The sequence below is a fragment of the Chrysemys picta genome, unplaced genomic scaffold, assembly GCF_011386835.1.
Source record: "Chrysemys picta bellii isolate R12L10 unplaced genomic scaffold, ASM1138683v2 scaf1792, whole genome shotgun sequence".
NCBI lineage: Eukaryota > Metazoa > Chordata > Testudines > Emydidae > Chrysemys > Chrysemys picta.
In genome coordinates this window covers 1-12,000 of record NW_027054497.1, presented here as the reverse complement: position 1 = coordinate 12,000, position 12,000 = coordinate 1, and the positions used below count along the sequence as shown (strand labels likewise).

At 56.1% G+C, this 12,000-nt stretch overlaps 1 protein-coding gene across 2 annotated transcripts; it reads right to left on the bottom strand.

Moving 5' to 3' along the window:
- Positions 1-95: 95 nt before the first annotated feature.
- LOC135980084 (fibrinogen-like protein 1-like protein) lies at positions 96-5,861 on the bottom strand. Of its 2 annotated transcripts, none has more exons than XM_065580159.1 (3): positions 5,765-5,861; positions 3,237-3,347; positions 96-1,889 (listed from the first exon to the last, which is right to left on the bottom strand). In XM_065580159.1, the coding sequence occupies exons 1-3, from the start codon at positions 5,766-5,768 to the stop codon at positions 1,210-1,212; spliced, it is 795 nt and encodes a 264-aa protein (XP_065436231.1). In that variant the 5' UTR covers positions 5,769-5,861; the 3' UTR covers positions 96-1,209. The 2 variants fall into 2 exon arrangements, with proteins under 2 accessions (XP_065436231.1, XP_065436232.1); XM_065580160.1 differs by lacking the exon at positions 5,765-5,861 and adding an exon at positions 4,671-4,792 and having other exon boundaries at positions 97-1,889.
- Positions 5,862-12,000: the final 6,139 nt, after the last annotated feature.

Below are 12,000 nucleotides of genomic sequence, written 5' to 3'. Positions count from 1 at the left end.
TGGTGGTCCTGCCCCTGGCTGTTAGCATTTATGGTGTTCAGCATCTGGTCACAATGAACTTTGATTGAAGTGAATGAAGCCAAACAGGCAGGAAATGCTCAGAGATGCTCAGAGGACGTCAACCGGACAGATAAATACACTGCTAGGAGCTGGATTATACCATGTGATGGGTGGAGTTAAAATCTCATTGACACAGCTGTGAGGATGCACTCTTCATTTAAGACAGCTGGAAGCAACAGGTAAGGGGGCCTCGTGTAGAACAAGCCATGATGGCGTGTGCCCAGAAACTAGCCCCAGGTGGGCAGAGGATGCCACCGAGTGTCGTTCTGAGCTGGTGCGTGTGTGACAGAGACAAGCCGGGCAGTGCAGCCAGGACACGGAGGCAGAGCAGGAAAGCCGAGCAGAGCCTGTCAGCATGGTGTGATCGTGGGAGGAGCATAGAGAGCTTTTGGGCCAGGTGCTGGCTAAAGAGGCTTGGAGCTGAGAGCAGGGAGGCTAATCCCTGCTGTTGGTTCCTGCTGTGTTTGGAGAAGCAGGACTCTGTATGTTCCTTGTCAATAAACAAGACATCAAAAAATTACCAGACTCCATTGCCAATTTCTGCTCCCCACTGGAACATCCCCAGGGCCCCAAACTTTGACTAGCCCCTTGGGTTGAAGAGGGACACCAATATCTTTATTGTGTGGTTTCGTTGCATGTCTATCTAATCTCAGTGGTTTATCAGCAACTAATTACTGTTGCAATGTTTTCTCATGTAATAACCATATTTATTAAAAACACAGAGGCCAGGTTTTTGAACCCAAACTCACCACTGCAGGATTCAGATGTAAAGTCCTGGCTTTGAGTCATCCCCCGTTTAAATGCTCAATGACAGTTGCTAGAAATCCAGTGTCATGATTCATTGATCACTAATGCCAAGGGGCAGTGGCAGGGCTGGGAGAAGCAGAGGTTAATGTGGGTCTAAACTCGTAGTGAGTGATATGGCTTCCAGCGAGGCAGAGTGGAAGTGGGGGTCCAGTTATACACACCAATCACACTCTTTGTGTCATTCGAACGCGCCGGCGGGGTCAGCTCTCAGCATTTATTCCAGGGGATTTACCGTCCAGAAGCCAACAGGGAAGCGGGTGAGCAGAGTGGAGGCATTGCAGGGACTGCACTGATTAGGTGGGGGATGGCGCGTTGTGTCTGATCTAATATTGTCTCCCCTTCTCAGCGGCGCCGGCTCCCAAGGAGGATGGGCTCCTCCTGCCGGACCCAGCACACGTCTGTTGGCTTAACCAGGATAAGGGAAGACTTGCACTCCCCACTCTTACAGAACCCTGCCCAGTAGATGTAGCCTTTCCCATTGAGCAGGACGTTCTGACACTTGTCGTACCACCAGCCTCCATAGCTCCTTGCGCAATTCCCACTGGTCTGGTCCTGATCCTTGTCAGTCGTGCTGAACTTCATGTTGTCGTGTATGCCCCCCAGGCCGGAGTGGTAGGTGGTGAGATAGTCCTCGCCGTCCCCAGAGTACCTGCCCAGCCTCAGCGGGTACCCGCTGGGCTCATCCTCGACACTGAAGATGTCGTACTCTGCGTAGCGGGTGTTGTTGGATTTGTCCTCCACCACAAAGCGGACCTTGTAGATGTTCTGCTGCGTGAGCAGGGACAGGTACTCGTTGCCCAGCCAGTAATCCTGCTGCACGTTCCCAAAGCCGTACTTGTAGGTGCTCCAGGACTCCTTCCAGGTGATCTCTGTGTTGTAAGAATTTCTCTGCACAACGGTCCAGCCTTTGCCTTCGGTGTCCATGTCACACCACACCACTCGAGGGGGAGAGCCTGCCGGCTGGATGACATGGACCCCGCTGGGGCTGTCCCTGGGAATGTTGCTGCAGTCTTTGGGGAACCCTGAAATGCCATGAACATCAGGTTAAGGGGGCGGGAGGGAGGGGGGGAGAGAGCGCGCGCTAGCTAGCTCAATCAAATCAGCCTGGGGTAACTGGAGGCTGGGTTTTTAGAGTCAGGTCCTGTGTATTTCACAATACTACAGCCACAGAATCCGGCTCCAGATCTTACACTTTCATTTTACCAATAAAATAAAATAAGAATAGTTTCTTGCTCTGCTGGTTTTGAAGAAACCTTGAAGAGATGAATCAAGTGTAAACCAAGGCTCTGTATCCTTCCTGAGTCCGTACTGCTGAAGAAATCGTTTGGGGAGGGTGGGGGAGACGCTGCCAGATCCATCTCAGCGAATGTTAATTATGAAACCCATCAGTGACAACTTAAATGGGAGTTTTCAAAGAGCCTAAGGGAGTTTGACACCCGACTGTGATTGGAATTCAGTGGGATTTGGGCACCCAACTCTCTGTGGCGCCTTTGAAAATTCCAGACATCCTATCGAGGGGCTTGTCTTTGGGCGGAAATTGTCCCGAACTATCCTGGTAGAATGAGAGCACTGTGGTTATACTGCCCCTCCCCTCCCCAGGGTCATCCCTCGAGCCTGAGCTCCCCAGCTCCCCTACCCCCCAGACAATCCCCCTGTGTGCCCCACCCCCATAGCTGAGCCAAGGGGGAGGAGCTGCTGAGTACTGCGGGGGCAGGGGCTCAGGGCCGCCTCTGGAGCTGGCTCGGCCCCTGGCCTGCCTGGGCAAGCCCTGAGCAGCTCCCAGAGCCGCTGGAGGTGTGGGGAGAAGGGAATGAAAACCCCTGACAAGGAGGACTGGCTCTCCCTGCTGCCTGGACTCTGGGGGCAAGGCTTCTAGGCATGAGCGAGAGATCCCCAGCTGTTAGCCGGGGCTAGCCCTAGTATAGGAGTTGGTGAGATGGAAGGGTAGAACTCCCAGCCAATTTGGGGGGGGTGCCTGGTTCCCACACGCTGCCCTGCGGTTGGCACCAGCGCTCTTCAGTCACTGCCGGGGCTTGGCAGCCGTTACCGGAGAAAGGGATAACGAAGCTGTGGAAAGCAAACAGCCAGTCAAGCAGCACCTCCCCCACCCCGGCTGGCCCATTCCCAGGCGCTGGAGGCCTCCGAATGGGAGTAGTGGGCTCACTAGCGCAGGCCGGCCTTGCGATCCCTTCGGAGAACTCAGAGTTTCTTTGGGCCCAGCGCTGGCGGAGGGGCTGGAAGGTGCATGTAGTGGATAAGTGGATCTAGGGGTGACCCCGGCATGGGGGAGAGGAGCAGAATCAGGCCCACGATGCCCTGATCTCAGATATGGCAGATGATAGAAGCTCTCCGACGGGTTCTCTACTCACCCCTCTCGACCTTCTTGTGGGCCAGGGCCCCGTTGCCCTGCACGGGGGCTACGCAAAGGAGCGCCATCATGGACAGCGCAGACAGAAGCAGGAGAGAGCTGGACTGGAACCCTGCAGGGGACAGAAACCGCTGGACATGAGACCAGGAGAGAGTTTCACAAGTGCCTAAATCCCACTAGACGTCACTGGGATTTAGGCACTTAAGTGACTTAGCCACTCTTGAAAATGTTACCCTTAGACGCTAAGGCCAGAGTTTTCAGAGGGCTCAACTACTGGGCCAGATTTTCAGAAGAGCTCAGCGCCCAGGTAGGCACCGCAGGACATGGCTGGCTGTTCAAAGGGGCTCAGCATGGGGGGGGTCGGCCCAAGTCTCTGGAGACGGGGTGAAGCCCACCTCTCCCCCGGCCCGGCCACTGTCTCCGTCTCTGCAGCCGGCCCGATTAGCACACAGCTGGGACCCAGCTGCAGGGTAAAAAACCATTCAAAGATTGCGGCTCCGATGGCCTGGCTCCCGGGTCCCGGACGGGTCAGGGCCGGCTGGAGCGCTCCCTGTGGTGGGGAAGGAGCTGCCTCCTCTCTCCCCCCGCTGCACCGCTGCAAGGGGAGTGCTGCTCGGAGCAACCCCCTCTGTCCCAGCTCCCCCCGTCCACAGTCACTACCACCAGCCGGAGGGCAGTGCCCGCTCACCCACACAGAGACAGCAGCTGGGCAGCCTCCGGCAGGGCTCTGCCCCCCTCAGATGAGTGCCAGGTGAGAGGGGCCCAGGGCTGCTGTGTGCCCCACACCAGGCATGCTGCCCCCTGCACTGCAGCCCAGCAGCCCAGAGGGGGACACGCTGCTGACACTGCAGCTGTTCTGTGGGCCCAGCTCAGGCCAGGCTTAAAGTGGGCAGAGTCGCCAGGGGCCACAGTCCTGGCCAAAAAGAGTTCAAAATGGAGCCGGGTCGCTGAGGGGTGCACTGTAAGCGCTGCCCTAGCAAGGGCATGGCCATTTATTTCAGCCGGGATTAACATAGACACCCCTCCCCCTCCCCACACATGCTTTTCCCAGGCCACCTTCAGCACTCAGCGCAGGAATTCACAATGACCTTGACGGGATCAGCAGCCCAGAGCAATCCAGACTCTTGGCCAGAAACCGGCTCATTCACCCCCCGCCCCCCCGCCCAGGTATATCTATCCCGGCCCTGGTATTACATCTTGTGTAGCTACAGCCCACAGAACGCAGAGCACGGCATATGCAGCCCCCAGTGGTAAATAGGTTGTGTGTGTGTGTCAAACCAGAACCGGCTAAAGCCGCACTGGAGTCCGGCACCGTGCTTTCTGTCAGCCATCATTGTATTCATGTGGTGTTGCAAAGTTAGAAAGTCCACAACTAACCCCACAAGTGACCGTGATACAAACGTGCAAATGAATTAGAGAGAGAGAGAGAGAACACCTTGTAAACGACACACCGAAACACACTGTTGCAATGGAAACACTTTGCCCAGACATCATCCACAGACAGATTTCATTGGAAACACCTTCTTTTTGGAGCTGCCTGGACCCCAAATTCTTCAGACAATGTCACAGCCCAAGTAACTGTGACATGCTGCCAGCAATCTCAGGTATCTTTGTGAGAGGGAGGAGAGAGGCGTAACCCCATGGCAGGCAAAGGGTTAACGCTTTAAAGGAGAAGGATTTCAGTGAGTCTGACAAGCCAGAACTACAATGTTTGGAACTGAAGTGAAATAACAATCTGGAGTCACTCATCCTTGAAAACACACCTCCCCTTCTCCTGACGCCCCAGAGGAGCGGGGACGCTGCCAGCTAGCAGCCGTTCACACACTGTAATAGTCTAAGACACAGAGGGCCTGAGTTCGACCTGTGACCTTGGAAAACTCATTACACTGCACCATACCTCAGTTTCCCCATTTTTAAAACATGGCTTATGCTAGTTCCTTTGTGTTCTAAAGTACTTTGGCCCCAATGCCCAAAGGTACCTGGGGCAGGGCGGGAGGATTCCTGCCTAGGGTCCAGCAGAGCGCTGGGCAGGGGATCCTCGCCAAGCTCCTGGTACCCCATGGCCCCGGGGGCACTCTTTACCCACCAGGAGGCACTGCCAGACTCCTAGCTAGCCAGGCTCATGCTGCAGCATGCACTTGCTGGGGGAAATGCTGCTCCGTTTCAAAGGAAAAGCAGCATGTACCTCACTGCGCCCCCATCCCTTGTGCCTCGGCCAGGCAGGGTCGGGAAAGCAGAGGATGCACCAGGGCTCCCCTCCCGCTTGTGCACCTGCCCGGGCTGAGGGGCGGCACTGAGAGGAGTGCAGGCTGCCCCTCTCTATGCGGTAGTTACTGCGTCTGTCTGGGCACGTTCCTTCCTGTGCCCGGGCACTCAGGGCACATGGTGTCCCACAGGGGCCACATAGCATGCCCTGCCACTGCACCTCCCCCACGTGCCCACACCGCCTGGGGCTCTGGTGCCCACCACCTGGCTCTGGCCCTACATCTCCAGGCTGTGTGAAATACTGGGCATTTCAATAAAACTCACCCATCCCGACGCTGCAGCTGAGCGGGTGAGTTAGCACCCTGAAGCGTCCCCCACTTCCACATCAGAAACCAGAGCCGGGGCTCCATGCCTTTATGGGGAAAGCGCCACTCCACACCCAGCTTATCTTGCTTTTTCAACCGCTGGCCTCAATCCTGGCCTGCGGGCAGGGAGGGAGCCCCCTCCGGAACGTCTGCCCAGCCTTTATTTACCGCAGATACCAGATTTCTTGGGCTCCCTCCCTCCTCCCCGAGAATGCCAACGTTTCTGAAGCCGGGCAGGTGTGAGCCAGGGATTTAATTTCTCAGTGGGACTCTGCGGCATTACCGTATCATCGACCTTCCAGACGAAGGACGCACTAAATGGAGAGGATCAAGCCAGAGGAGATGGCAGGAACGGGGGTTGTGCAGAACGTGATGGGGGTGTAACGCTTGTGCCAGGTGGTATTGTCAGTGACAAGGACGAGAATCAGGATCTCGGGGTTCCTCTTAGCATTGCAAAGCAGAACCAGCTGGAGCGTCCCTCCCAGAAATCTGGGAAACTGACCAGCACGCCCCTAACAGGCAGCTATTCCCCCGTCGCGAGCGCTGAGTCTAACACACGAGAACTTTTATTTAGAGGAGAAAGAAACGCAGCATAAACTGGGGAAACCATCACAAGAGTGACTCAGCAGTATGTGAACTGTGAGTGAAACGCCCGCCTTACAATCCATTGGGCAGCAGCCCCTTGCCTCAGTTTCCCATCTTGGGGTGAGAGAGTCCATTGGACGAATGTCCCTTTGGCACACCCCTCCCATTTTCCCTCTGCTGTCCCCTTACCCAGTTTACGGGCCCAGCTCAGCAGAGTTTGAGAGTTCAGGGGGGATTCGGGGGGGGGGGGGTTCGCCTCCTGCCCCACGGAGAGAAGGGGTGGGCCAGGGATGCCTCTGCCTCTGCTCTGCACCGCTGCTGCTCCATGCTGCTGTCTCTGCCTGGAGCTGCGATGCCATGCTGTGAGGGGCCTCCAGCCCGGAGTGAGTCCAGCTCTTAGTGACTTCCCTGGCTAGGGGGAACCTCGCTGCTGCTCCCCCCTGTACTGTCTTTCACCACAGCACCGGCTCTATGGTGCCCAGGCAAACCGGCTTCACAGTGTTTTCAGCTCTAGGGATCACTGAGAAGAAACCAGGACTTCCAGCTGAGTCCAGTCAGCTCTGTTTTTAAGCACTGGGCAGACCCAACGTTTTGTAGGCGCCTTTCACCAAACCCACACACCCGGTGGGAACTCCTCTCCCCACCCCCCTCGGACTTTCAGTTCCATTTGGTATCACTAACCCCTGCTTAGCACGTGGGGTTACAGAGACTGAACCCCCGCTCCCGCCATTGTCCCGACAGGTCACGGCCGGGTGAGGAGATCCCTGAGTGGGATGGGATGGAGCGAGACTGCGCTGCTGCTGCATCTGTCCCACAGGGAAGAGGATCAAACTGGATTCATTCAGCGACTGTCAAGGCAGCTGCTCTCTGTGTCCCAGCTCTCTGGCTGGGATACAGGGGGCAGGAACTGGTGCATTAGAGGGAACAGCTCCACGTCCGTATAGTTCTGGAAAAGAGCACCCAGGCGGTTCACCCGCATGCACGCTTCTCGACCCTGCAACCTGCCAGCACCTGGCACACGCCATCGAAATGTGCAACAAAGGACACGAGATGGGACCTGTTTATTTTGTTGCACGTGGCACCAGTTTGCTTAGTGTGATGTGCTCCAGTCTGCTCATTTGGGGACCAGGTGTTGGGACGAGGGGGAGTTTGTGCTGTCACACAAACAACGAATGAATCTCCCACATGCAATTCATGCTGCCTCCTCCCCCCCGCCCGCACACCCCGAATGCCAGCTGCAGCCGGCCCCATAAGTCTGACTGCCCCAACAAACTGGTAAAGCAGCTTCCAGTGGATTCTGGCTGATTCTGGCTATGCATCTGTGACGAACTGGGACTGTTCTTACTGTGGTCTTTGAATGCTGACAGGGGAGTGTGGCTAGGATAGTCTGCATTGGGGGATGGGAGGCTGACCGGAGAATACCTGAGCATGTAACATGAGAACCCAGGAAGGGGTTAGAGGCCAGGTGACACCTTTGCCCGGGAAACTGAACAAAGACTGTGGGAGGGGTCGCTGAAGGGAGAGTTTCAGGAGCTGGCTGGTGGAATGACTGGGAGGCAGACAGGGCTCTGACCTCCCAAGGGGGCTGGGGTGCCCGAGGACCCCAAGATGGACCTAACTGAGGGGGTCCTGTTTTCTGTGCCTGCGGGACCTGTCTTGAACTGTGTCCCTGTCGTCTAAATAAACCTTCTGCTTTACTGGGGCTGGCTGAGAGTCATGGTGAATCGCAGGAAGCCGGGGGTGCAGGACCCTGAGTCCCCCCACACTCCGTGACAGGATCACCCCCATCAGCTGGGCGTGCTGGGCTGACCCCATGCACAACAGGGGCAGCAGCGCGGCCGCCCTCACGCTCTGATTGTGACTCGGGATTGTGGGGGCTTCTCACCTGTCCCATGGAAACGTGGCCAAAGGCGCCAATTGTCCCTTCATCAAAATGGCGCCATCTCCCACTGCTGCCAGCGGGGCTGAGGCCTGCGCGAGGGCCGCCCCGTCCCCACGCTCTGTCTGCATGTGGCAGGCAGGCTGCCCTCCTGACGCTGGCTGCCACCTCCCGCTGGGCTCCAGGAGGCTGAAGCCGAGCCCACAGGCAGACTGGCTGAGGCCATGGTTCAGGGCCTGGACAGCGCATGGGGACTGTGAGGGGATGTGGGGGGAAGGCTGAGCGGGTTGCAGGGGGATGTGGGGGCAGGGATAGGGGGCAGGCTGAGGGGGACAGAGGGATATGGGCATGAGGGAGACAGAGTGTGCAGGGGGAACGCTGACAGGGGTAGTAGGTGTGGAGGGCAGGGAGAAGGCTGAGGGGGCCAGGGAGTGTGGGGGGCAGGGGGAAGGCTGAGGGGGGCATGGGGATGGGGCAGAGGGGAAACTGAGGGGGTTGGAGGTGATCATGTGGGATATAAGAGCGGCTGAGGGAGGTGCAGGGCATGTGGGGGCAGGGGGCAGAAGAATGTGGGGGAAGGTTAAGGGGGCCGGGGTGTGGGGAGCCGAGGGAGGCTGAGGGGGGTACAGGGGGATGGGGACAGGAAGGAGGCTAAGGGAGGCAGGAGGGAGGCTCAGGGAGATGTGGGGGGCAGGGGAGAGGCTAGGGTTTGTGCGCAGAGGACAGTCATAGAATCATAGAATATCAGGGTTGGAAGGGACCTCAGGAGGTATCTAGTCCAACCCCCTGCTCAAAGCAGGACCAATTCCCAACTAAATCATCCCAGCCAGGGCTTTGTCAAGCCGGGACTTAAAAACCTCCAAGGAAGGAGACTCCACCACCTCCCTAGGTAATGCATTTCGGTAGGGCTTAGGGGCCACAAACGAGACCAGGGCCCCCTGGTGCTAGGCGCTGTCCAAACACATGATGAGAGATTGGCCCCAACCCAGAGAGCCTACAGTCTACACAGACAAAAAGTGGGTGGGGAAACAGAGGCACAGAGAAATGAAGTGACCAAAGCTAAAGAGCAGGTCAGGAATAGAACCCAGGTGTCCTGACGCCCAGGCCTGTGCCCTCAACCAAACCTATACGGCTATCCTGAGGTAAGCACATCCTTCAAACGGGGACCTGTGCTCGGAACCAAAGGCACGTTCCTTTTGTCTTCTTTCTGATGAATAAAGGGTAGTTGTTGTTAAAGCCCTGTGGGGTTTGATTTGCTTTTACATTAGAAATGCAGATCTTGTCCACCCTTCTTTTTTCGTGGCTGGCTGTATGGGTGACGACAGAACTACTGGGTTGACGAGGTCGGTTTATTATTATTTAACGTTTCTCTCGTGGTAGTGCTGAAAGACCATTATCAGCTGGGCCCTACTTTTGCTGGGGCTGTACAGACATATCTCAAGTGTCACTCCCGTGCTATTCTGTTCTGTGCAGGTCATTATACCACGTTCACCACCACAGTATCACAGCACCTTCCAGTGGTGCATTACGCTACATGACTAACACCCATCACATATTTGTTCCCTTGTCCTCTCCCAAGGGTGAGAAGTGTGCCCGATCAAGAGGGCTTTTTAATAATACACACACACACGTTGCTGTGTGTGTATATCAGAGAAGGCGCTGTAAAGAAATGCCTTGCATTGGAGCGGATGGTGGGGCGGTTTGGGATGGTCCTTAGTGGCACCTTAGAGACTAACAGGTATATACACAGCACATGAAAAGATGGGAGTTGTCTTACCAAGTGGGAGGTCAGTCTAATGAAGTCATCTGATGAAGTGGGTTCTAGCCCACGAAAGCTTATGCCCAAATATATTTGTTAATCTCTAAGGTGCCACAAGGACTCCTCGTTGTTTTTGCTGATAGAGACTAACATGGCTACCACACTGAAACCTGTCTCTTGTTATAGCGTCCTACTGTGCCAGAGAAGCAAAACTATCACCCACAGTCTGTGCCCCAGAGAACTTACAGTCCAAACAGGGTGACAGAGAAGTATACTAAGACGTGCACAGTACACTCAGTGTGATCACAGATTTGCACAGCTTTCTCACAAGTACCAAGGATATGAAACCTGAGTGATCAAGGGAGGAAGGAAGGGGGTTTTGGTCAGGCTGCTTGAAACAGGTGCATGGGGAGGAGGTCGGTTGTTCTGGTTGGCACCCATTTCACTCAAATGCCGAACACACAGTAGGGAGAAAAGCTCTCTTTGCTAAATATTCAGTGGTCATGCGCCTTTGGTTTGAGGGATTAGAAAACTCCCTCTGGAGCCCACCAGCAGAAACAGGGAAGCTAAGACTGGGTATGTCTAAAGTGAAAAACAAGAAAGAAACAGTTAAAAAAAAAAGCCTTTTCATGCTTTCTTTATCCACCATAAAGAAGAAAAAAATAAGAGCTCAAACCCAATTGTTTAGCATGTCACCTTTAATGAGCGGAGGTGAACTTTGTTGAGATCCTAGGAACAGAGTGATGCACTGTATGATTATAGATGTGTCACTGTGTGTTTGTGTGTGAGTGCACCTTTGCTTACTCACCTATATCCACGCACATTTCAGAGGAGAGGGGAGGGGAAGGCAAAGCCGCCTCGGAAAGGTGAGCAGCGTCTGATATGGATTTTATTTGTGTGAACAGTTTGGGTGGCCGGCGCTCTCTTCCTTTCAGGCAGTATTTGCTAAATTAATGAGATGTCTCTGAGATGAATCACCGTGCAGCCTGGTGGCAGTACCTGCATTGCCGGCCGGCTTTGAACATTACTAGCGCACCTTTCACAGGAGTTTTACCTTCTGATACATCAGGGCTCAATAGAGAGAGAAGAACATTACTGTTCTGAGAACTCGGCCGTGGACGGATCAGCTTTGCATGCTTGTCAGGGAGGGGAACGCGCGCACACACTCATGAGAACATTGTTCCTGCCGAGGAAATCAAGGAGCCTAACGCATCTTTAAATTCATAGGGAACAACTGGGGCTGGCGGATGGGGGGATCATGGCAGCTCTCCCAGCCAGGGAGGTGGGGTGGCCTTCCTCTCCCAGCAGCCGGGGCTGGGCCGTGCTGCAACGTTCCCAACTCTCAGGCAGGGCTGGCTCTAATTTTTTTGCCGCCCCAAGCAAAAAAAAAGAGTGCCGCCCTCCATAGCGCCGCCATAACACACGCCCTCAGCACCGCAACGCCACCCCCCCTCCGCGGAGCGCCGCGTAGCCGAACACCCCCCCCCCGCGGAGCACCGCCAAATGCCGTGCCGTCGAACCCCCCCCACCGAGCGCCACCGAACACCCCGCCCCCGTGGAGCGCCGCGCCGTGCTGCTGAACCCTCCCACCGCCACACATATCTCCCACCGAGCGCCGCGCCGCCAAACACCCCACCGCCGAGCCGTGCTGCCAAACAGCGCCCCTGCCCCCGCGGAGCGCCCCGCCGTGCCGCCACCCCTCCTGGAGCACTGCTGCCGAATCCCACCCTCCAGTGCCCCCTACACGCCCAGCCGACGAAACAAAAACAACCCACCCCACCCCCAGCGACTAAACTCCCCCCCCACAAAAAAAACTACCCACCACCCCAAGATTGGCCACCCATTACCAGGTGCCGCCCCAAGCACGTGCTTGGTCGGCTGGTGCCTGGAGCCGGCCCTGCATTCAGGGGCTGAGTGCGAGTCCCGGGCTTTGGGCACCAACAGGAGGAGCTGCCGTGATAGTGGGAGAAGC

Coding starts and splice junctions, on each gene's coding strand:
- LOC135980084 (XM_065580159.1), bottom strand. Junction 1,890..3,236: donor CCACAAGAAGGTCGAGAGGG/GTGAGTAGAGAA, acceptor ATGGCATTTCAG/GGTTCCCCAAAGACTGCAGC.